The sequence below is a fragment of the Carlito syrichta genome, unplaced genomic scaffold (genome assembly GCF_000164805.1).
Source record: "Carlito syrichta isolate Samal-C Ts95f unplaced genomic scaffold, Tarsius_syrichta-2.0.1 Scaffold74290, whole genome shotgun sequence".
Taxonomy (NCBI): Eukaryota; Metazoa; Chordata; class Mammalia; order Primates; family Tarsiidae; genus Carlito; species Carlito syrichta.
The window spans coordinates 132027-155854 of record NW_007018386.1 but is presented as its reverse complement, the minus strand read 5'-3'; the positions used below and the strand labels follow the sequence as shown (position 1 = coordinate 155854).

Genomic DNA, 23828 nt, shown 5'->3' with positions numbered 1-23828 from the left:
GTTCACGGAGGCTTTGTCTTTAGTCTGCTCTTTGAGAAGTATTTTGAGTGTTTAATGTTTTAAAATATTTGAACCTGTTTTTTAAAAAAACAGGCTGGGCACGGTGGCTCATCGCCTGTCATCCCAGCACTTTGGGAGGCCGAGGCGAGAGGATGGCCTGAGCCTGGGAGTTCAAGACCAGCCTGGGCAAAGCGGGAAGACCTCGTCTCTGCAATAAATACAAAAATTAGCTGGGCATGGTGGTGTGTGCCTGTAGTCCCAGCTCCTTGGAAGGCGGAGGCAGAAAGATCACCTGAGCCCAGCAGGTCAGGGCTGTGGTGGCTTTGATCATGTACTGCATTCCAGCCTGGGCAACAGAGTGAAACAACAACCACAAAAAACCCAACAAATTTAATTAAATTAACTCTTAAATTCCAGTACTTTTTTTCTTGGCCTTTTCTGCTTCATTGTTTTCTCAGGTGAGGTTTCATATTCTTTATTTTGCAGAGAAGAAGAGTCTCTGGTAGAACAATTTGTGTTTGAAGCCTTGGTGGTGTACATGGAAAGTCTGGCCTTAGCACACACAGACGCGAAATCCTTAGGTATGTCTCAGCCTGGCATTCTGCCTGCATACTGGTTCTGTCTGTCTTCCCGGTCTGAAGAGCTTTCTAACGCAGCAGTTAAGGCTTAGGTGATTCTCCCATAAGGTGGTGTGTTTTTTAATTGTTTCCCTCCGCATCTCTCAAATAAATGGGATGTGAAGGAGAGATTAACCACCTCCAGTGCCTCAAATCCAACTTGGAAAGAGTTCCTTCATGCCCTCGTCTTCTTTGAATCACCGTATGCTCCCGGTGGCCATACAACTTGATCCTTGATTGACTGAAGATCCTACCCAGGACAGGAGAGAGATGCAACCAGTCAGTTACTACAGTGACACAAAACATAAAAATACACAGATCCACAATGTTGAGGAAGCTGGATGTAATAACCACCAAGATGTGGCCATTGTCTCTGAACTCACTAATGATAACTTTAGAAAGTAGGTCTCGTTACAAAATTGTGACCAGCTTAGGCAATATAGTGAGATCCTGTCTCTGCAAAAAACAAAACACAAGGTTGTGATGACGCTATTTTGGCCTTGATTGAGGAGTGTAATGACATTAAATCAGAAGTGAGCTAAAGTAGCTAAGAGAGTTGTATATGACTGTCTTTATAATTAAATTATCTCCAGAAGTGGTTAGGAGTGTCATAGAGTTTTTGAACTACAAGACTTCTCAGAGAGCTTCCCATTGGTTTCAACATGTGACACAGGGCGTGGAGGGCTGGAGCATGTCAGTGACTGAGAGTATCATACAGCAGTGGGCTGCAGGACTTCTCTTTTACTGGTCCAGATCTTGATTTCTGTTTACTTTTTTAAAAGACATACTGAGCTCTGTTATCCTTCATGTTGATAGATTACTGTGGGCAAAAATGATTAAAATTTAGTCTTTGCCATCAAAGCTTTAATTTGCTTTGTTTATCTTGATTTTTTCCATGTAGGTGAATTTTCTCAACAAGTGAAACTTTACTCTTTCTAAAATCACTGCCATATTTAAAAGACATAGAAAAATTTTTCTTTGACACCTTGACAGATGTCAAAATAATTTGTATAAGGCTCCTTTCCTAAACAATTCTGGACTTTTCTGTGTGGTTTTACCATCTTCTATTATCTTTCTATAATGGCTATATTATTAAAGTATAACATAGTTTATTCCTGTATAGAAGAAGAGAGGTCAAGGAACTTTTGCCCTTTAAATAATAGCCTTAAATTGGGGTACATAAGGTCTGGGCTGATATGTGGGGTTTGTACCACCTGCGGGTCTCTTTCATCTCAATCCACTATGTGAGACTGTGCTTTGGGTGGCTGGTGGTGCAGTTTCCAGTCAGGCATGGCATTGTTCTTTGTGTGTGATGTGTGTGTGTACTTGCACCATGCTATTCTTGCAGTTTTTTTGTTTGTTTGTTTGAGTCGGAATCTCACTTTGTTGCCCAGACTGGAGTGCAGTGTCCACCTCCGGCCACCGCAGCCTTGACCTGCTGGACTCCGGCAATCTTTCCGCCTCAGCCTTCCAATTAGCTGCAACTACAGGCGCACACTACCACACCCGGCTAATTTTTTGATTTATTGTAGAGACGAGGTCTCGTCAGGTTGCCCAGATGGGTCTCGAACCTGCGGGCTCAGACAATTCACTCACCTCGGCCTCCCAAAGTGTGGGATTATAGGCTGAGCCACCGAGCCCGGCCTATTCTTGCAGTCTTAACTGTGGGTTTTGTATTTGTTTTTGAACACACAGTGTAATGCATTTATTTGCATTTTGTATTCTAAGGGATAAAATTATATTAAATCTATAGTTAAATCACATTTTTAATTAAAAAATTAGGCCAATCAATTTATAATACTAGTTTGGCAACAGTAATCAATTGTTGATTGGGCACAGTGGCTCAGTCTGTAATCCCAGCACTTTGGAAGGCGGAGTTGAGAGAATTGCCTAGCCCCCAGAGGTTTGAGATCATCCTGGGCAACTTGGTGAGACCTCATCTCTACAATAAATCAAAAAATTAGCTGAGCATGGTGGCGCACACCTGTAATTCTAGCTACTTGGAAGGCTGACATGGATGGATCACCTAAGCCCAGCAGGTCGAGGCTGCAATAGCCATGAGCATGCCACTGTACTCCAGCCTGGGTGGCAGAATGAGTCTTTGACTAAAAAAAAAAGTCAATTGTATATCTTTGTAAATATATTTTTGTACTTGAAAACAGGTACAATTCAACAGTGTTGTGATGCCATTGATCACCTAAGTCGCATCATTGAAAAGAAGCACATTTCTTTAAACAAAGCAGAAAAACGACGTTTGCCACGGTAAATGATCTTGTTTCCCTTTCTGTTTTCTTCCCAACAGGACAACCTGGATAGATATGTGGAAGTATAGGGATTAATTTTCAGAACAAGGAATGTGTGGAATTATGAAGAGTCAGTTTTCCAAAGACCTTAAAAAACTTAATGTTTGAAAAATGCTCGGTCTAAGAGATAAGGTATAAGGTATTCGATATTGGTTGGGATAGTAGATACAAATTAAAATTTAGTTTTATTACTGAAATATTTTACCTATGCTAAGTTTGAATGCACATTTTATTTGGATTATTTGACTAAAATATACATGAACAGTTAGGCGGTACATTTTGAAGTATAAGAACTGAATATCAAAACAGTAGGATTTTGACAGATGTAGAATTATTATAGAATTATGAAACAAAGCTGCTCAGAGCCAAGGCTGGAGTGTTGGTCAGTGGTTTCCAGTCTTTGCCCACATTTCTATCCCAGGAGTGTCTCATTCTCAGACAGAGTGGGTTGCTTCGCATCAGGCTCTCTGGATCTCTGCAGGGTATCTGGGAACTCTGATGTCTGTGCTGGTGGCCACCACTCTGGAGAAGCATGATCCCCTGTAGACTAGATATTAATATTTTCTTTGTTGTCTTAAACTGAATTCATATGACATCTCTTTAGAGCACTGATTCTCAAACTTCAGTATGCAACAGAATTACCTGGAGGTCTAGTTAAAACTCAGGTTCTGTGTCAGTAGGTCTGGGTTAGGACCAGAGAACTTGTATTTATGGTAAGTGTACAGATAGGGCCATACTTTGAGAAGCACTGTTTTATATCTTAATCCTCCTTTTGTTTTACGGTACGTTGAAAAGGAAACATGAAACTACTTGATGCTCTTTTAAGAAGTGCTTTTTAACTTTTCTCCAGATAAAAAAAGAAATTAAAAGTGAAGGTTAGCAGCATTTAGGACTTATTTATCTGTGATCTTTTGATTGTATTCTCATGATAATACATTAAAAATAAATTGAATGCCTTTTACTGAGGTGCCTACATGTATCAGTGTGGTAAAAATGAGTTTATTGTTTCTAAACTCTTGGTAGCTAAATGTTGCATGTTAGAGAGGTATTAATGGCAATGTGCTGTTTCTGTGCAGAGGATTTCCACCTTCCGCATCATTGTGTCTATTGGATCTGGTCCAGTGGCTTTTAGCCCAGTGTGGGAGGCCTCAGACAGAATGTCGACACAAATCCATAGAACTCTTTTATAAATTTGTTCCTTTGTTGCCAGGTATGGTGATCCTTATCTCTGTAAGTTGACCCAGGACTTGGCATTTGCCAGTAGCTTAGAGTTGCGGACTTAATTAAAATATGATCTTTCCATTATTTAAATGAATGTTATGAATATGTTTTTAATAAATGTAAAACGTGTGTTCAGTAATCATTTCAGATTTGTATGACATATGATAAATTATGACCATACATTTCTCAAAGAAGTATAGAAGGAAAGAAAAAAAATGCTATGTTGATGTTAGTCAAATGATACAGAAGAAGTAAATTTAGAATTTCTGAGTAAACTATTTCACTATAGTATATTGTCTCATTCAAAATAAAGAAGAATTGGGTGACCGATGCAATTAACATGATACTCAGTTAAGATGCAGAGTATTAACAGTTAATGAAATAATGCTGTTTCGGTAATATTTTCACATGTAATTAATAGGAAATTGCCCGTCTAAGTCTGAATGATCTCAGATCATTGTGATAGAAAAAGAAGGCAGTGGTCCTGTGCTTTTCAGTAATAATTCACTAAACCATTAAACTGTGCTTATGGACTGAAACAACTACTGAGCTTCTCAGGAGTAAATGCACTGCTCAGTTTCTCCGTTAATCCAAACCCAGGGTCAGTAGCTTTGCAGTGCCCAGGACGAGCAGTCCCTGGCTTCCCCACCCTGTGTGGCAGCCTGGTCCGGGGCACAGTGCCATGCATGGAGGACGCCTTGTGTGGGGCAGGCACTGTGCACTGAGGGCATGAGGGCTTGCTGCTCGCCAGAACCTGAGGTCTGCTGTGGGCTGTTTCTTCATGGAACAAAAGGGAAACAATGACTTCATGTGTCTCTGACTCTGAATTTTGTTATACTATATAAGAGTATTTTATAACGTTATATACTATAGCATATATATAAATATAGTTGAATTCAACTGTATTTTATATGTGCTATATAAATATACACTAAATTTATCTACTATACTATCCTTTTATGTACAAATTAGAAATGTATATTTATTTTTAATTTAGATAGTTTAACAAACATTATAAGTATTTTAAATTTGCTTACTGCTTCTAATTAACAAAGTTTCTAATATGCTAAGTCACTCTCACAACAACCCTGTGAAGGCAGTCCGTGATCCCGCGGTGGGGGAGGTGGGGCAGTAGGTGTTGTGTTCTCCTTATTTGTAAAGGAAACGGAGGCCCGCATGTTGTGCAAGTAGGACTCCTTATTGGTAGACCCCTGCCCCACATTTAGTGTGTGACTCTCCTGCAGTACTCACTGTTCCTAGTGATAGCATCTTTATGGATCCCAGACATTTCTGTTGCTTTTCTTTTCTTCTCACTTGACTGTATTGGGACCTCGGATATTCTGAACTAAATAAACAGGACTGAAGTGCTCAGGGTTGTTTTTGCTAGACAAAGGACACCAGGCAGCAGATGAGTCTTGCCTGTCATTTAACGTATAATTTGTATACAATTAGTGAATTTTTCTTGATTTACCTCTTTGGTGACCTTCCTGGGTGCATCCACCTTTCTTTTTCTTTGGTGTTGTTTCCTCAAAGTGTCGTTTTTATTTGTTTGTTAATTTTTAAATTTTCTTTCTTTTTTTTAGAGACAGGGTCTTGCTACGTTGGCCAGGCTGGACTTGAACTCCTGGACTCAAGCAATCCTTCTGCCTTAACCTCTTGAGTAGCTGGGACTATGGGTGTGTGCCACCATGCAAGGCCGCCTCCTAAGTGTTTTCTTTTGTTGTTATTGTTTTTTTGGCTTTTTTTTTTTTTTTTTTTTGAGTCAGAGTCTCACTGTCACCCAGGCTAGAGTGCAAGTGGTATGCTGCTCCCAGCCACCATAGCCTCGACCTGTTGGGCTCAGGTGATCCTTCCACCTCAGCCTTCCATGTGGTAAGAACCATAGGCACGTGCCACCATGCCCAGCTAATTTTTTGATTTATTGTAGAAACGAGGTTTCACCAAGTTGCCCATGCTGGTTTCAAACCCCTGGACTCAGGCAGTTCTCCCGCCTCTGCCTTCCAAAGTGCTGGTATTACAGGCATGAACCACCACCTGGCTCCAAGTGGTTTTTAAGGGACAGTGTTAGGAGTCTCTTAAGGTGCAGTGGGGAGGCCTGCATCAGTAGGATGTAACAATAGGTGCAGGCTCATCCCTCCCACATATCAGGCTGTGGGAGAGGAGCAACTATGGTGGCTTCTAAATGCTGAGACTCAGAGTGTGGACATGCTGCATGGAAGGCGAGCATGGCCCAGGCCCAGAAGCAGATGGCAGCTCTAGGAGGAAGCGGAGGAAGAAGTAGCCTGGTCAGGTTCGCAGGTCCCTCGTGTGTTCTTCTGTATCTTGGGCCTGTCTCCCTGTGCTGATGTTCTGTCTGCTTACTCTCGATCTGCCTTTCTGCGTCCTTTCTTTCTGTACTTTCTCTTGTCACTCTTGCTAGCACTTGATATAGAATTCAGATACCTTACTGTGTTTTCACTCATTTCTATAATATTCTTTGTTTCTTACTAGTGAACACAATGGAGAGTTTTCTCCTCTTAGTATATAAGAGGTCCTCCTCTTAATGCATGGGAGGTACATGACTGTTTTAGATTCCTCTCTAACATCATTAGCATTAGAGTGATTTGACCTTTTCATTGTCACTTATTTCATGGCATACAAAATGTGGTTTTACTGATTTCTTTCTTTGATTTATAAAAAGTTTAATATCTAATAGAAGACATCTTTTAAAAAGCAGATCATTTATTATAAACACTGCACTTACCATATAGTAGAGCTACTCTAAGCACATGTTAAAATATTAACCACTTTAGTTAATTTAATGTTTGTAACAACTAAGAGGCAGATATTATTGTTCTTATTTATAGATGAGGGAACTGAGACACCAAGGGGTCACATCCCCATAGCCAGGAGGTAGCACAACCAGCATCAGAACCGAAGGGTTACAATGCTCTTTGTGACTTAAAAAAAGGAATATTTTTAAAGAATGAAGGCATGGGAAAAGTTCTTAGTTTATGTCTCTTCCAAATGGTGTCCTATTATTTTCATAACACTTAAAGAAACAAGAGAGTGGCTTAGCTTGATATACCTTCTTGGGAGTAATTACAGTGAGATGAGACATGAGTGCTAGGTAAAATAAAATGATTTTCCCATAGTACTTTGAAATTTTAATTAAGTGCAAAGATTAGATTAAATACCTTTGTCTGTGTGGTAGTTATTTATATGTGTTTTAATCCTATTTTTAAGGCAACACATCCCCTTCTTTATGGTTGAAGGATATTATCAAGAAAGAAGATATCTCTTTCCTCATAAGCACCTTTGAAGGTGGCGGTGGCCATGACCGGGCCTCAGGCATCCTTGCTCAGCCAACCCTTTTCCACCTGCAGGGGTTGTTCAGCCTGCGAGCTGTGCTTTGCTGGCTGGACCTGCTCCTGGCTGCTCTGGAATGCTACAACACGTTCCTTGGGGAGAAGACCGTGGAGGCCCTGGAGGTCCTGGGTAGGTCACCTTCACGAACCACGTCAGCGTGCCCAGCTCTGCCCAAGGTCCTGAGCAGACGGCTTGCTGCTCCATTGGAATTCCAGTTAACAGTGTGACAACAGGTGCTGTGCAGAGACCTCAGCCACATTCTTACACAATCTCACAGTGAGAGGTGTGATGCAGACGACAAAGCTGATTCTACGCAGGCCTGTCCAGAGCCTCTCAATTCCTTGCCTTTGTCACAGGCTCTTGGGGACCCTTTCGTAAAATAGCCTTGGGAGGTTTTCGTTTGTAGCAGCTTAAAGGGCTCCTCCTGACAGGAGGTTCTCTCATCTCATTCCAAGTTACGGTATAGTGTCTTTATTTTTCTGTTCTAAATGTTTCTGTGGAACGTTTTTGTGTTCCATAGCTTTTTTATTGTCTGGTGGTGGTGATGGTGTTTGCAGGGGATGCTCCTTAGACCGAGCTGGGCAGGAGATGGGTCCTTCTGGTGACCTCTGTGGGACCCGTGAAGGCCAGAGGCAGTGCTCAGGGGCAGGGCACCTGGAGCGCCCAGGCCTCTGGCAGGTGTATTCTCTGCTTCAGGGTCCCTAGCCAGGCTTGTTGTAAATTCTCTTTCCCATGACTGAACCTTGGACTTGCCACTCAAGATGTTTTATTATTTGAATGATTTTTAGTTTAGAGCGTCCACTGGAGTGCTTGGTGGTGCTTTCCTAAAGGAACTGTCATTCTCAGCTTCTGTCAGAGATAAAGTCCTTGTTATGGGAGTTTGGGACTGAGGGACCAGGCTTTCTTATTTTCAGCTTGAGGGTGGTAGAAGCTGGCTAGCAGGGCGTGTACAGTCTATGTGTTGTGTGTGTTTGTATATGTATATCTATAGGTGTGTGTGTACACACGTGCACGTGCATGCTGGGGTTCAGACACAAGATTTTATATAGTTCTGAGAATGGGCTTAGCATGAGATGCTGTTCAGAAGGATGGGTCAAAAAAGTAGTGACACCTTTTCCAGCACTGGTTAGTGTTAGTTGTTCAGTTGCAAATCATAACCTGAATTTATTGGTTTAAGAGATTTCATTTTGAACATTTAAACAAGAAAAAAAACACAAGTAAAATACCCCCTCCTCTAATTGCATTCCCTAGTGATAAAAAAGTAATAACAGTTTAGTATTTAATCTTCTAGATTTTTTCTATTCACTTAAAACTGTTTTTTGTATATATTTTGTATATATTTTATTCTCATTTTGTACTTAATGGAGTCATTATGCTTGCTTTTCTGTAATTTGCTTTTAAAAAAGAAACTGAACAAGCACATTGGACATCTTTGTGTCAGTATATACAGCTTGATATAGTTTAAATGACAATATATTACTAAATTACGTGACTGTATTACAGTTAAATAGTCTTCAAGCTGTTTATTTACCCCATGGACAGAGAAAGACATTAAAAACAATGTACCTTCTTTCCCATTTTCAAGTTGACAAATACAGTTTTTCCTCATAGCTTTAAATAATTGAGAATGTTATAATCTCTGGTATGTTTTAGCTGTTGACATTTTAAAATATATAAAACTGTTAACACTACTTTAAAAAAAGGAGTTCGATAGACCCTATATACTGTGTATAGTTCTGAGAATGGGCTCAGCATGAGATGCTGCTCAGAAGGATGGTTCATAAAAGTAGTGAAATCTTTTCCAGCACTGGTTAGTGTTAGTTGTTCAGTTATAATTTCTGGTGTGTTTTAGCTGTTGACATTTAAAAATATATAAAACTGTTAACACTAATTTTAAAAAAGGAGTTCAGTAGACACTATATACTGTAACAGTTTTATATTTAACATCATCAGCTTTAAAAAATAGTTTCTTGGTGGACTCAGTGGCTCAGCCTATAATCTCAGCACTTTGGAAGGCCAAGGTGAGTGAATTGACTGAGCCTACAGGTTCGAGACCAGTCCGGGCTGCTTGGTGAGACCTCGTCTCTACAATGAAATAAAAAATTAGCCAGGTGTGGTTGTGTGCTCCTGTAGTTCCGGCTACTTGGAAGACTGAGGTGGAAGGATCGCTGGAGCCCAGTAGGTCGACGCTGGGGTGGCTGTGAGCGTGCCACTGCACTCCAGCCTGGGCGAGTGAGACTCAAACTCCAAAAAGAAAAAAAAAAAATAGTTTCTTTATTGGAAATTTTGCAAAATCCCTTAGTTTATATTCTCATTCCATAATCCCCACATCATTTTATCCCAAAGTATTAAGTTTTTATGCCTAAGATTTTACTGTTACCCTAGTTATTACTATAGCTCTAGTAATAGGTTTTACTATAACCCTTTTCAACAAAAGGGTCTACATGCTTAAAGATTTCTTTTGTGTCATCATTACATTTGTTCTTATGGCACATTACATTTTTTGCCACCACAATAACATAAATAGAATACAAATTTTGATAATCATTGTATATAAAAAGCAAAATTAGCTGGGCTCGGTGGCTCAGCCTGTAATCCCGCACTTTGGGAGGCTGAGGTGAGTGGATTGCCTGAGCCCGCGGGTTCGAGACCTGCCTGGGCAACTTGACAAGACCTCATCTCTACAATAAATAAAAAATTAGCCGGGCATGGTAGCGCACGCCTGTAGTTCCAGCTCCTTGGAAGGCTGAGGCGGAAGGATCGCCGGAGCCCAGCAGGTTGAGGTTACAGTGGCCCGGAGCAGCCACTGCACCCCAGTCTGGGTGACAGAGTGAGACTGCAACTCAAAAATAAGAAATAAAATAAATAAATAAAAAGCAAAATTATATGGTTGGAATTCTATTTTTGTTTGTATAGATTTTAGTACTAAAAAACTTGTTTGCATAAGTAAGTGCCATATTTGATTAATTCTGTAACGCACAATTTTCCACATTTAACATGTCTGTGGTTGGAATATGTCTTAACAGTTTGATGGTCTGTTGGATTCCAGGATATTTGATTATGAAAATGTAGTTCTTAATATATGGTCTCTCAATTCTTTGAATATATCAAAATACATCTGTTGTCAAAATTATTGTTAATGATGTCAGTTGACAGTTTGATTAAATTTTGTTGAAAACAGAAACCCTCAGAAAAGGATTTTTTACCCAGTCATTATCTTTCTTCACTTTTCCTGTGTCAGTAAATAACAGCTTGATCTAATTTAAGTGACCATGTTTAATGAAGTTATGTGAATGTATTGCATCTCTACTTGTGTATACACTTCTTGTGTACATGTATCGAAGTATCTTAAATTGTCCCTCTGGGGCTCTGAAGGTCTTTTCTCCCTAGGGTATTAAAGTACAGTAAGATTGGGGAGAGATAAGCATGGGTCTGTCTTTGTAAGTGGGAGGAACATCCTGGTGAGTGAGGCAAGATGGGACAGAAGATGTAGCCTGAGTGTGTTTTCAGACAGTTGAGTTTTATGAAATAGCCCATATGGGAATTGATCTGAAAATTGATTTCACAGGATGACGGGTGGCCATCCATACCCGTTCGGAAGGCCACTGTCATAGTTTGTGTTGTTTCTTTGAAGGACATTTAGAGTTTTCTCTTTTTTTCCATTATTAAAAACAATGCTAAGATGAACATTCTTATAAACATATCTTTATAATTCTGCCATCATTCCATTAGGTTGACATTTCAGTGCTGAATGAAAACATCTGAGTTGTTTTTTTTTAACAGTTGATTGAAATTGGGATGCATTTATTTATTTTGAGTCAGAGTCTCACCCAGGCTGGAGTGCAGTGGCATGATCATGGCTGCTGCAGCCTCAACCTGCTGGGCTCAGGTAATCCTTCCACACCTCAGCTTTCCAAATATGACTGGGACTACAGGCATGTGCCACCACTTCTGGCTAATTTTAAAAATTTATTGTAGAGATGAGGTTCCATGTTGCCCAGGCTAGTCTGGAACTCCTGGGCTCAGGCAGTCTCCTCACCTCAGCCTCTCAAAGTGCTGGGATTACAGGCATGAGCCATCATGCCCAGCCAGATGCATATTTTTAAAGCATTTGGTATTAACTGCCAAATTGCCCTTTTGAATGATCATATTAATTTATATTTCCGCAAGTAGTATCTAGACCTGGCCTTCTATGAAGGTGTTTTTATGAATTATATTTGGGTTGTATTAATTTTGAAATGAAAAAAAGTATCTTTCTGTTAAGCTTTTAATTGAGCTGTTTTTTCCTTTTGAAAGTTTTTGAATTTTGCCTAAAAGTATATCATGTCTATACTTAATGAAGCAATTTTATGTTAATCTTAGTGAAGTTGGAAGGTAGCATATATTAATATTTTAATATAATTACTTCTAGGTACTGAAGCACAGTCTTCACTTTTGAAGTCAGTAGCTTTCTTTTTAGAAAACATTGCCATGCAAGATATTACAGCAGTAGAAAAGTGCTTTGGCATTGGGGCAGCAGGTAGCAGACCCAGCCCTCAAGAGGGAGAAAAGTACAACTACAGCAAATGCACAGTTGTGGTCCGGATTATGGAATTTACCACAACTCTGCTCAACACCTTTCCAGAAGGATGGAAGGTAGGGTTTTTTTCCTGATGCTTTGTTAATTTGAGGTCAGTATTTGGTACTGGCAAAGTGATTGAAAAGTTCTTGTTAGAAGTGGTTTTGACTTTTCTAGGACTTTATGTTGTCAGAAGAGTTATCTATTCTTATTTATTTTAATTGACAAATAAAGACTATATAATTGTAGTATACAGCATGGTGTTTTGATATGGTATACATTGTGGAATGACTAAATCAAGGTAATTAACATGTTTGTGACCTCACACAGGTAACATTTTTTTGTGATGAGAACATTTAAAATTTATTCTCTTAGCAGTTTTCAAGAATGCAATATATTATTATTAACTATAGTCACCATGATGTACCATCTAGTCTTGAAAATAACAAAATTACATGTTCTTTAGTTTTTCATTGTGTGAATAAAATACAGAATAGTTTTTTTCTAATTGTTTTATTGGATGCTGCATTTAATACTATGATCAAACATCTACCTTAGGAACCTGGCACTGGCAAATATTTGCAGATGTATCTGTGAGGCATATTGTGTAAACACAAGTCAGTCTATCAAGGGATTCTATACAAAGTGCCTGCTGCAGGTCAGGCCCTGTTCTGGGTCCTGGGATACAGCAGTGCCCTGACCTGGGGGCTGGGAAGCTGTCCACAGGCATAGCCCCACTTGCTCCCTGCTCCCATCGATGAAGTTTTATCGGAACATGACTGTGTGCCTCTGTTCACCTGTTGTCCACACTCTTTCATGCTGTGATGGGTCAGGAGTTGCTGCAGAGACCAGCTGGCCCACAAACCATGCGGTGCTTTACTGTGCACCCCTGTACAGAGAAACTACTCACCCCTGCCCTAGTTGGGCAGAAATTCTCAACCTCGTGGACTCTACACCTGGTGAAAATATAAATGCTGGTTGACAAAGACTTTTTATTCAAATAATCTTTTACAGCTCCTGGAGAAGGATTTGTGTAACACAAACCTGATGGAACTCTTGGTGAAAACACTGTGTGAACCTGTAGGTGTAGGTTTCAATGTTGGTGACGTCCAGGTTATGAATCATCTTCCCAGTGTTTGTGTGAACCTGATGAAAGCACTGAAGAAGTCCCCGTACAAAGACATCCTGGTGGCCCACCTGAGGGAGAAAATAACAGTGCAGAGGTGGGCACTTAGGTCATGCTCAGGGGTGCATTGTCCCAGCTCTTGAGGTCCCAGTGCAGCATTGTGGTGCTCCTGTAGCTACTCCCACATCCTTAGGAAAGGGTCGCATCAGTGGTGTGGCTGGTGCAATTTGTTTGGAAATCATATGTAGCAGGGACCTTCCTTGAACCAAGTGTGAGTGAGCTTCAAACATGGTTAGTGCCGTGCTTGATTTCCATGCCAGTTCAGTATGTGTGGACCTAGTTTGGTGGCCTCTGTTTGCTTTCATAATAGTGCACCCAATTTTTCTGTGTATCCTGATAATTTAAGGAGATCAGAACTCACCTGGTTTTTTTTTCCTGTTTTTCTCGCATGGCCAGTGTTGAGGAACTTTATGCTATTGACTTGTACAGTCCTGATGCACACTTAGAGAGGACCAAGCTGGCTGCTGTCATGTCTGCCTGTAAACAACTTCACAGAACTGGGCTTCTCCATGTCATTTTACCATCTCAGGTTACTAGCCATCGTGTTTCTCCATCTTTTCTAGCTTTAGTATGATAATTAGTGTATTTATATTCTTTGTCAAATATTCTTTACATATTGAGCATGCTGAAATGGAAGTTACAGAAATACTTGCTTTAGACATGTAGATATTATCTGGAATTTAAATATAAAAGTAAGTATAAAAATTTATAAATATAAAACAAACATAAAATAAAGGACATTTGGATATTTCCAGGGCAGCCTTCTGAAAAACTTTAGGAACTACTATTGTGCCTTTGTGTCAAGATAGCACAAATGAAAAACACAGCATAGAAAGTAAGACTGAATGAAAACTTTTCTGAAAATTGGACAGCTGTTGTCAGTGCTGGCTAAAGCGGGCTTTTTAATTAACAGAAGGAGTGATATATTTTTCTACACAATGTCTTTTTGCCGGGTGTTTCAGTGTTGCCTTTATTTTAGTCTGCAGATCCGCATCATTCTTTTGGCACCGAACTTCTCTCCCTGGTTTATAAAGGCATTGTCCCTGGAGATGCGAGACAGCGTCTGCCTTCACTAGACCCCAGTTGTAAGCAGCTGGCCAGTGGACTTCTGGAGTTGGCCTTTGCATTTGGAGGACAGGTAGGAAAGACAGCTCTCTGATGATGGAAATATATAACTCGTTTGCAGTCTCTCGAAATAGTGGGGTTTAGTTGGGTGTGATCTTCGCTGGAAGAGTATTGTAGTTGATTTACATGAGCTTTCTTTCTAAAAACCAATTTCTCAACATTTTTGTTCTTTTTTTGAGTTGGCGTCTCACTCTGTCACCCAGGCTGGAGTGCAGTGGCATGATCACAGCTATTGCAGCCTCAGCCTCCTGGGCTCAGGTGAACCTTCTGCCTTAGCCTCCCAAATAGCTGGGACTACAGGTACGCCACCACACCCAGCTAATTTTTTGATTTGATTGTAGAGACAAGGTGTCACTATGAGACCTAGGTTGGAACATTTAAAAAAATAAACAAAATAGAACAATATTCTTTTTAAATTGAGATTTTTGTCTATCCTGCTTTGTTTCCAAAAGGACTCAGGCAGAGAACATTTTGTGATGATAGAGCTGACTTTGTTGAAAAGTGGCCTTGTCTATCCCTGGTGGTCCTTCATATACGTGATTTGGGAGGCTCTATGAAGAACAATCCAAAGCATCTTCCTAGCTCTCTGAAATGTGTGGAGACGGCCTCAAACAGTCCCTGCTATAACTGAGATCTGCAGCCAGTCCTCTGCGTTCACTCCATTGCATCCTCCCTTCTCCAGTGGCAGAAACCTCTTCATTGCCTCTTTGCCACTTAATGTAGACAGTCACATATTTAGATTGTCTAAAAATATTCTCCCTTACTTGACTCTACCCTCAAAGCAACAACAAGGTTTTCTGGATGTTTGGAAGAAATGTGGGTCAGGGAAGATTTCTTTCCCAGAAAGAAATCTAGAAAATGGAGGCTCGTTGAAATATATCCAGTTTAAACTTGAACCCAGGCTTTGCATATCAGACTCTCTTTAGACTGTACTGTGTGATTTCCCAGTTGTCAGGTCCCCAGGGATCTTTCTGTAATCCTTGAAGATGTGCCCTGATTATGGCATTTCTTCTTTCTTCCTCACAGTGTGAGCACCTTGTGAGTCTTCTCCTGAACCCAGCAATGCTGTCCATGGCGTCCTTAGCCAGCTCACAGAGAAACATCATCAACTTCTCCCATGGAGAGTATTTCTATAGCTTGTTCTCAGAAACGATCAATACTGAATTGCTAAGAAATCTAGAGCTTGCTGTATTGGAGCTTATGAAATCATCAGTGGATAATCCCAAAATGGTAATGAAATTTCTTTTTATATAATGCTTTTAAAAGGATTGCCATATTACTGAGATATTTCATTAAAACAAAACAAGATTTCTTCCTAGGAGTTTAAAAGCTCTTACTAATGTTTAAAAACAAAATCAAAGAAACTGAAACATAACTTCTGTCAATAGTTAATGAATGTTAATGGATGCGACATATCTTTAAAATCTTTTGCCCCAGTATAAGGTACAGCTATGCAGGATGTTGACTTTTGCCCAGATGTGGTATTGGAGCTTACATTCCTCTCTTGGGACCCAGAGCTGGCTCTGCTCTCCGCCAACTGTGTGCTGGTTCCCAGTTCTGTAGACCTTTCTCTTTGTGGTCCCAATGCTGAGTCACCACGTCCTGCATGTTCATGCTGTGTACCTTTCCCTTCTCACATTAATCTTTGGAGATCAGTATTTAAGATGTAGTTGGCTTTGGTTTGCTAAATTTTGGGAATTTTGAAATTTAACCTGCTCTGTAGACAGTCAAAAACTATTAACTGTTGGTAAGACCATTTTGTGGGAACTTTCCTACTAAGTTGCGCTTTTATTCCAAATAGTGCTTGTCTGTTGTAGAGGAATATTTTGTGATAGAGTGCACTAAGTTAGAAATAAAATTATAATGGCACAATTTTTTATGACACTTAGGAGCTTTAACATTTTGAGCTTATAAACCATTCAGACTTTTGGTGGAGATGATAGGAAAAAATACATCTTTACCTCTACTTCTTTCCCAAATCCATCTAAAGTGACGAAAGGGGGTTAAAAAAACACCACCACTGCATTGTCAAAGGACGCAGAAAAGAGAAAACTCCCAAGAGGAACAAAAGTTGTAAATCAAAAGGACAAGTGTGACAGACGGGTGTTGGAGAGAGCAGTGCGGCGACACCTCAACAGGGATTCCGTGGCTGCATGTGTGAGCCCCAGCAGGGTCGGGCTTGGGGAGCCGGCGTCGAGGGGAGGTTGAGAGGAGAAGAGTGGCGAAGGCCAGTCCTCTCTGACAGGGCACCTGCCTCTTCCTCCCCGCTTTAGGGGAAGGTCAGAGGTGGCGGTTCTCTGGAGAAGATAGATGTCTCTGGCAGGGGTGCGTGTTATGATTCCTTCATGAAAATAGGGAAATCAAGTGAAATCCTACCTAAATTTTAGACTTTGAGGCTCTTGGCCCTTTATCCCGGAGTACTATCAGCTCAGTGTATACTCTTGGCAGGATATCAGAACATCCTGACAAGCCCTAAGAGAAAATAAAGATATAGACATCACTGCCAGCCAGGTCAGCACGTAGCCACCCTCACTGCCAGCTAGGCCCGCACACTGCACAGCGCTTCCAGTCAGGTCTTACCTGTGAGCCATGGCCAAGGGTCTCAGGAATCTGAGCAAAGGCACCCCAAATGGGACAGCAGGAAAAAAGCAACTGTGGCAGAGACTTAGTGAGGCAGAAATGTAAGAAGAAAAACCTCAGGTAAGTGAGATGACACTGTATCCAATAACAAGAATTGCTACTGAGTAAGAACAAAGGAGAACAGAAAAAACTCTTGGGAAATGAGCATAGGCATCAGAAGTTAAAAATGAAATGAGTTTGGAGGATAAAATCAAGGAACTCTCACAGAGAGTAGAGTGAAGATACAAAACAGAAAATAGGAGAGAAGCAAGTCCCCTTGGGGTCTGGCTCTGGAAGGCAGGGGCAGGAGGAGACCTTCTCTGATGACACAGTTCAAGATGATCCCCTTGAACGAAGGTCTTGATTTTTCAAATGGAAAAATGCCATGAGGTGTTCAGCACATTGCATGCAAACAGGGCACATTTCTGGATAATTCAGAATCCTGGAGTTTCATCATGAGAAAAGATCCCTAAGTTTCCATAAGGGGAAAGAACAGTGGTATGTAAAGGAATCAAGAAATTGAATGACATTTGTCTTCTCAGCAGCAGTGTGGATGCTGCAAGACCATAAGCCAGATTTCCTCCACAATTCTCGAAAGACGTCTTCAGCTTGGAGTTGTAAATCCAGCCAGGTAATCAGTTATGTGTGAGAGTAGAATACAGATGCCTCAGACATGCCAGACCCCAAAGGAGTGTGGCTGCTCTGCATCTCTCCTCAGGAGGCTGCTGGATGGAGAGCAGGAAGGCAGTGAGCCAAGAGGGAGGAAGATACTGGAGCAGTGCCACAGCCCCAGGGCAGGGAGGTGGATGGCGTCTCTGGGCCTGGCACCGGCAGCGCAGAGTGGGAGCCTTGACCCTGCAGAGATGGTGCAGATGGACTTCCTGAGAGGCTTAGGGGGACTGAGGCAGTTTAATTAATTTGGAGAACCTTGATGGCAAATTAATGATAGGCCCATTGGAAACAGCAAAGATAGCAAACAAAGGCCAACCTCAGGGAGAAGAAAATGTGCAAAATAGGGGAAAAGATCGGAAGTATACTTTTTGGAGCATCCATGAAAAATGTTTTTGTTGTCAAAAGTGACAGGAATATTGAACATTACTCTAATGAAAATTAGTTGAGGCCGGGCTCGGTGGCTAAGCCTGTAATCCCGCGTCTTTGGGAGGTTGAGGTGAGTGGATTGCCTGAGCCTGCAGGTTCGAGACCCACGCAGGCTACTTGGTGAGACCTCGTCCCTACAATGAATCAAAAATTAGCCGAGCATGGTAGCGCACGCCTGTAGTTCCGGCTACTTGGAAGGCTAAGGCTGAAGGATTGCCGGAGCCCAGCATGTTGAGGCTGTGGTGGCCGGGAGCATGCCACTGCACTCCAGTCTGGGTGACAGAGTGAGACTCCAACTCAAAAAAAAAAATGAAAGCCAGAAGCAACCCAGAAACAGACAAGACCACCCTGTGCTATCTATGGGAAAATTTATGTGTAAAGTCCACCTCAGATAAAATTTGAAGTAGGAGTTTTGAAGTAGTCAATGTCTATTGTAGAAATAACATCTTTATTTTTCAAGAATAGCTGTGAAGTGGAAGTAAGCTTTGTTTTATATCTGTCATTCTCAATATTAAGAATTTTTCATCAATTGCCACAAAATTGTTTCAGGTGAGTGCCATTTTGAATGGTATGTTAGATCAGAGCTTCAGGGAGCGAGCGAATCAGAAACAACAAGGACTGAAGCTTGCAACTACAATTCTGCAAAACTGGAGGAAGTGCGATTCGTGGTGGGCCAAAGATTCTGCTCCTGAGAGTAAAATGGCAGTGTTGGCCTTATTGGGGAAAATTTTACAGGTATTTTGAAAACCTAAAAAAAAAAATCAGTCATGTTTGTTGTTTTGAACTTGTATCTTTAAAATTTGATAAAAATCGCTTCAGAAGGTCATTCGTTGACTTGATAAATAAAAAAATATTGTGATGAACTAATTACTAATTATCCTACTTTTTTTACTTTTTCCATTATATTTATTTCTTACACTTTCATCTTTTTAGTGTGCCTTTACATGTATTTTCATAACAGGTAGTATTAAAATATTTCAGAACAAGATTATTGAAATATTATTGAAGCCTAAGAACAAAGGTTACTCTTCATTTCTGAAATTTGAACATTTGAAAATGTGTCAGAGGAAATGGAGACATAATATAGAAACATGTCCTGTTTTTATTTCCTCTTCTTTAGATTGATTCATCTGTGTCTTTTAATACAAATCATAGCTCCTTCTCTGAAGTCTTTACCACTTATACTAGTTTACTTGATGATACAAAGTTGGATCTACCTTTAAAGGTAAATGGTTAAAAAATATATATTTTTAAAGATTACACCTCTTTTATTTTCCTATGTTTATATACTTGTGATTTTAAAATTTTTTTTTGTTATGGAAAATGTCAAACATGTATAAAAAAATAGACTAGCACAGCAGACCTCCTGGTACTTATCACCCTGTCTTGATAACCTTCTGTGTCTGGGCTTATTTCACATATGCAGTCACCTTTATCCGTCAGCTTGAAGGAAAGTATAGGCTTCGTGTTATGCTATTTGCACATTCTTCACTGTGTCTCTCCAGGATGTGAAAATATTTCTTTTATAGTATAATCAGTATCTGGGCATGGTGGCTCATGCCTATAATCCCATCACCTTGGGAGTCTGAGGTGGGAGAATTGCTTTAGGGCAAGAGTTCAAAACCAGCCTGAGCAACGTAGTGAAACTCTGTCTCAACAAAAAAATAATAATAATAAAGTATAACTATGCGATTATCATATTTGGATGAATTGCCATTTGTCTTTCAATATATCTTATTTAAATTTTCTTTTTGGAATTGCTGTGTTAAATTTATTACTCAATTATTTTTATGTTAAAAATAATATATTTGATTTTTAGGATTGAGGATTAATAAGTGTTATCATTTTAAGGTTGCTTATTTTAAATGTTAATACTAATTAGATTTTGAACTTTATTGAAATGTGACCTTAATAAAAGAGATCCTTTTACTGGGAAGAGAATAATTCTTTAGAATTTTCTGCTCTGTCTGATTAACAAGTTTCCCACTTCTCTATAGTCTTAGAATTTATTTGCCATTCAAGGGAGATAGGAATCAACACGTAGTTCCTCTCAAGCTCAGTGTGAAGTTCTCAGGTAGTTTACAACAGGTATTTGTAAATTACCCCGTGTGTTATTCAGGATGTTCTTTCCACACAAAGCTTGTCCGGTATATTTTTACTAAGGCCATTATTTGTAGAAAGAGCAAGCATATCCACAGTCAGAGTACAGTGTCCTAGGTATAGAATTGTGCTCACATTGGCTTTTAATGCAATTTAGAAGTTATTCTGAAGTCATTCGTCGACTCCACATGATGTTTTCTTTGCAAGTCTTCAGAAAGCCACAGTTAGCGTAGTTTCATATGTCCACCTTGTTCCACAGGGTCAAGCTGTCACTCTTCTTCCGTTCTTCAGCAACCTCACTCAAGGAAATCTGGAGGGCCTCAAGCATGTTCTTGAAAAGCTCATCATTTCTAACTTCCCTATGAAGTCTAATGAATTTCCCCCAGGAACTCTGCGGTACAATAATTATGTGGACTGCATGAAAAAGGTTAGTTTTTAGTAATGTCAAGGAAAATTAAAACTTTTTTTGTTACATTTCTCAATGAAAAGAAATGAGTGAAATAACAAGAATCAAAAATTGCTCTGACTTTAAGAATTCAGTTTAATTCATTTGAAAAGTAGAGGCAGTTGCATGTCTGAATCCATTGGAATTTGTTAGTTTTCTCTATTTTTTAACTAGAACATTTGATGCATAAAAATGGAATATATAATGTGTATAAGTTATGGACAATGAACCAACAGAAACTAAGAAATAGAATATTACCAATGTGTTCCATTTTCTAAAAGTTAATAGAGTAGTGATTATTTGAGAAGCATTTAGTGATGATTGCTGATACTATAAGTTGAGTGTCCATTATCCAAATTGTTTGAGACCAGAAGTGTTTCAGATTTTGGATTTTGGAATATTCACATATATGTAATGAGATATCTTGGAGATAGGACCCAAATCTAGACATGAAATTAATTTATGTTTCATATATAATACCTTATACACATAGCCTCATGCTAATTTTATACAATATTCTTAATGATTTTGTGCATTAGTTTATGTACATTGAGCCATCAGAAAGCAAAGGTGCCACTGTTGTAGCAGGAAAAATAGAGAGATCGTGACACCGAGACTATTATAGGAAGTAGCACTTCCTATACGCTGGCTAGCACAGCGGGCCGAGAATTTCATGCATTCAAATCAAGCTCGAGCACCCCAGAACAGGAGACGTGGGGTCTTATACCCTCATTTAGGTAAGGGAGGGGGGTCGTGTTGACTAATTACATACTTCCTGTGGAATCTTACAAGGTTGTACTCAGCAAAATCAGATTTTTCAAAGAACAAATGGTTTCCAGGAACTGCAGGCTTGTAAACTGTCAACTTCAGAAGGGGGGTTTTAGGTAAGACTCTTTTCCATTTCCATGAAATAGTCAGTCTCTGGGCCATTTGGCCCTTCTTAAACAAAACCTGCCTGGAAAGTTGCAACTTGCCTTTCAAAAGGAAATACCTTTAACTGCTATCAGCCCCTTTCCTGCCCTGGGCTAGTGATTGCCATGAGGCCAACTGCTGATCCTGAACCAGCTACATGTTTCTGTGTTTATTTGCTCAATCGTACAAGAAATATATTTGAGCCTTTGCCGCATCCTGCCACATTCCCCCCTTTGATGCTTGATCTTTTATGGATCTAAAGCATCATTATCCTTAATTTGGTGCATTAACATTATATGGGCCGCAGTTTTTCGTTTCACAACTGTTTCCACAAACTCAGAAATGGCATTCATAATTACTGGGACTATGCAAGGGAGGATAAGGCAGGATCCCACCATTAGGACTATAGGTCCAGTAATATACTTAAATTCTCCCAGCCCCGAGAACATGTTTTCAAACCAATTGCCGAGTTTTATGCCTTGCCATTCTTTCACTGGGACATGGGCAAGTTTTTTAACATTGGTGGCTATATTAGTTATAACTTTACCATTATTATCTATTTGCAAACAACAATCGGAGCTATTAAATTTACCACATACTCCTCCTTCTTCCGCCAGCAGGTAGTCCAAAGTTAAACAGTTTTGATAAATAGCTGCACGTGAAAGAAGTTAGGAGCCAGTGACGACTCCTTACCCGTTTAAGACCAAGAGATTTATTAAAGCAGCTGTGGCTACAGAGGAGGAAGAGGGTCTGTAACCGCGGGGTAGGGGACAGAGAGAGAGAGAGAGAGACAGAGGGAGTGGGAGAGAGGGCGAGAGAGTGTGAGAGAGAAAGGGAAGGAGAGAGAGCTGTGCAGGGAGAGGGGTATATTTATGGGCCTGGCAGGGGCTGGCCAGTGCTGTGTTTGAGTTTTATTGGAGGAGACTATGAGGTAGTATTCCTATAGGGAGAAATTATTTGAGCACAGGTTTAAGCTTTGCACGCACGGGAAAAGCTGGAGCTTAGGGCCTTTGTTGTCTTTGTTTGGTCTATATAGTGTTTAGCGCCATCTTGGGAGATGCCCTTCTGACTGTTCCCTGTGCCCTTCAACACGCATTTGGGCTGCTGCTGAGCAATAAGCTCAAAAGCCGTGGCTGTTTGATTAGTTATAATTTCTAAGACAGTTTGTAACCTGATAATGCGATTTAGCATATATATATATAGGCATGCAGCATTTCCAACTCTCATCTTGTGCCCATGTGGCTGGGCTATAAGTATTTATAATTCTCTGGGGTGGCCATTTGTCATTTTTCCAAACCTGGGTCCCTCCTATATTAGGAACTTGATCAAGGGATTGAGCACCTGGGGTTTTGAGGCATTCATAAAGAGGAATGCCTAGGTCATCACCCCCTTGGGTTAGGCGGAAGGAAAAATCCTGGCTATATTATTCCTATGTTACATGTGCCTTTTCATAACGCTGGGAGCTGGGCATATGCAATCTTTCCACATATCCAAAATAGCCCTTTAGTACATTGAGAAGATTTAGTTGCATAAGCAGATGCCCAGTACCAAACAGGCTTTGTTGGCCACCAGGTCTGGTGGGTTGAATTCCAGTATAATATTCTCTTGCAAGGAGTCTCTCCTACCCATTGAGTATAAGCAGAACCTGCTTTGCTTAAACAGTTTTCTCCAATTACTTTTGAGGAGAGGATCCACTTCTGGGGTACATTATCTGTTCTAACAGTCAAAGAATGGTTCCATTGGAGGAGTTGGTAAGCATTCAGATTAGTTCTCTTACAAGGCCACTCTTCATTCATTAGTGCCCCTCCACATACCCAACAATTGGTGACACCAAGTGTCCGAGCTATATTTTCAGCCAAATTTATAAACAGATTCTGCCCTACTTCCCACGATTGAGGGAAGGGGGTTGGTTTTGACTGTTGGGCAGTCGGAGGAGCTACTAATTGCACAGTTTCTTTAATCAGCTTTTCAGCTTTGGGTGAGGGAGCAAAATTCCAACAAACCCAATTTGTGCTTTTGGGGGTGTTACAGGCTATGACAACAGCTTTAGTGTACTGATAGCTTTGTTTTGATAATCTAGCAAAGTATAGCTGGCCATTATGGGTGCAGATATGTTTATCAGTATAACAAACTTCTGGCTGGGATGAATAACGATGGAAAGCCCTTAGGTCTGGCCAGATAGTTTCTATACATTTACATGCTGAGTATAAGGGGGAAGCGGTAGATACCCAGATTAGGTAGAAATACATAAAAGCACAAGTAAACTTCCTATCGTCAGAAAGGACGGAAATGCTGA

At 40.3% G+C, this 23828-nt stretch overlaps 1 protein-coding gene across 1 annotated transcript in view; it reads left to right on the top strand.

Moving 5' to 3' along the window:
• The first annotated feature begins 525 nt into the window (after positions 1 to 525).
• Positions 526 to 23828, top strand: part of PRKDC (protein kinase, DNA-activated, catalytic polypeptide) — a 134460-nt gene continuing 111157 nt past the window's right edge. Inside the window, exons 1-12 of the mRNA XM_008053434.2 lie at positions 526 to 581; positions 2780 to 2879; positions 3997 to 4130; positions 7367 to 7618; positions 11901 to 12124; positions 13062 to 13270; positions 13630 to 13762; positions 14213 to 14371; positions 15385 to 15588; positions 18625 to 18810; positions 19196 to 19300; positions 20435 to 20602. Coding sequence (XP_008051625.2) covers positions 539 to 581; positions 2780 to 2879; positions 3997 to 4130; positions 7367 to 7618; positions 11901 to 12124; positions 13062 to 13270; positions 13630 to 13762; positions 14213 to 14371; positions 15385 to 15588; positions 18625 to 18810; positions 19196 to 19300; positions 20435 to 20602 — 1917 coding nt within the window. The 5' untranslated portion in view covers positions 526 to 538. The remainder of the gene's footprint in view (positions 582 to 2779; positions 2880 to 3996; positions 4131 to 7366; positions 7619 to 11900; positions 12125 to 13061; positions 13271 to 13629; positions 13763 to 14212; positions 14372 to 15384; positions 15589 to 18624; positions 18811 to 19195; positions 19301 to 20434; positions 20603 to 23828) is intronic.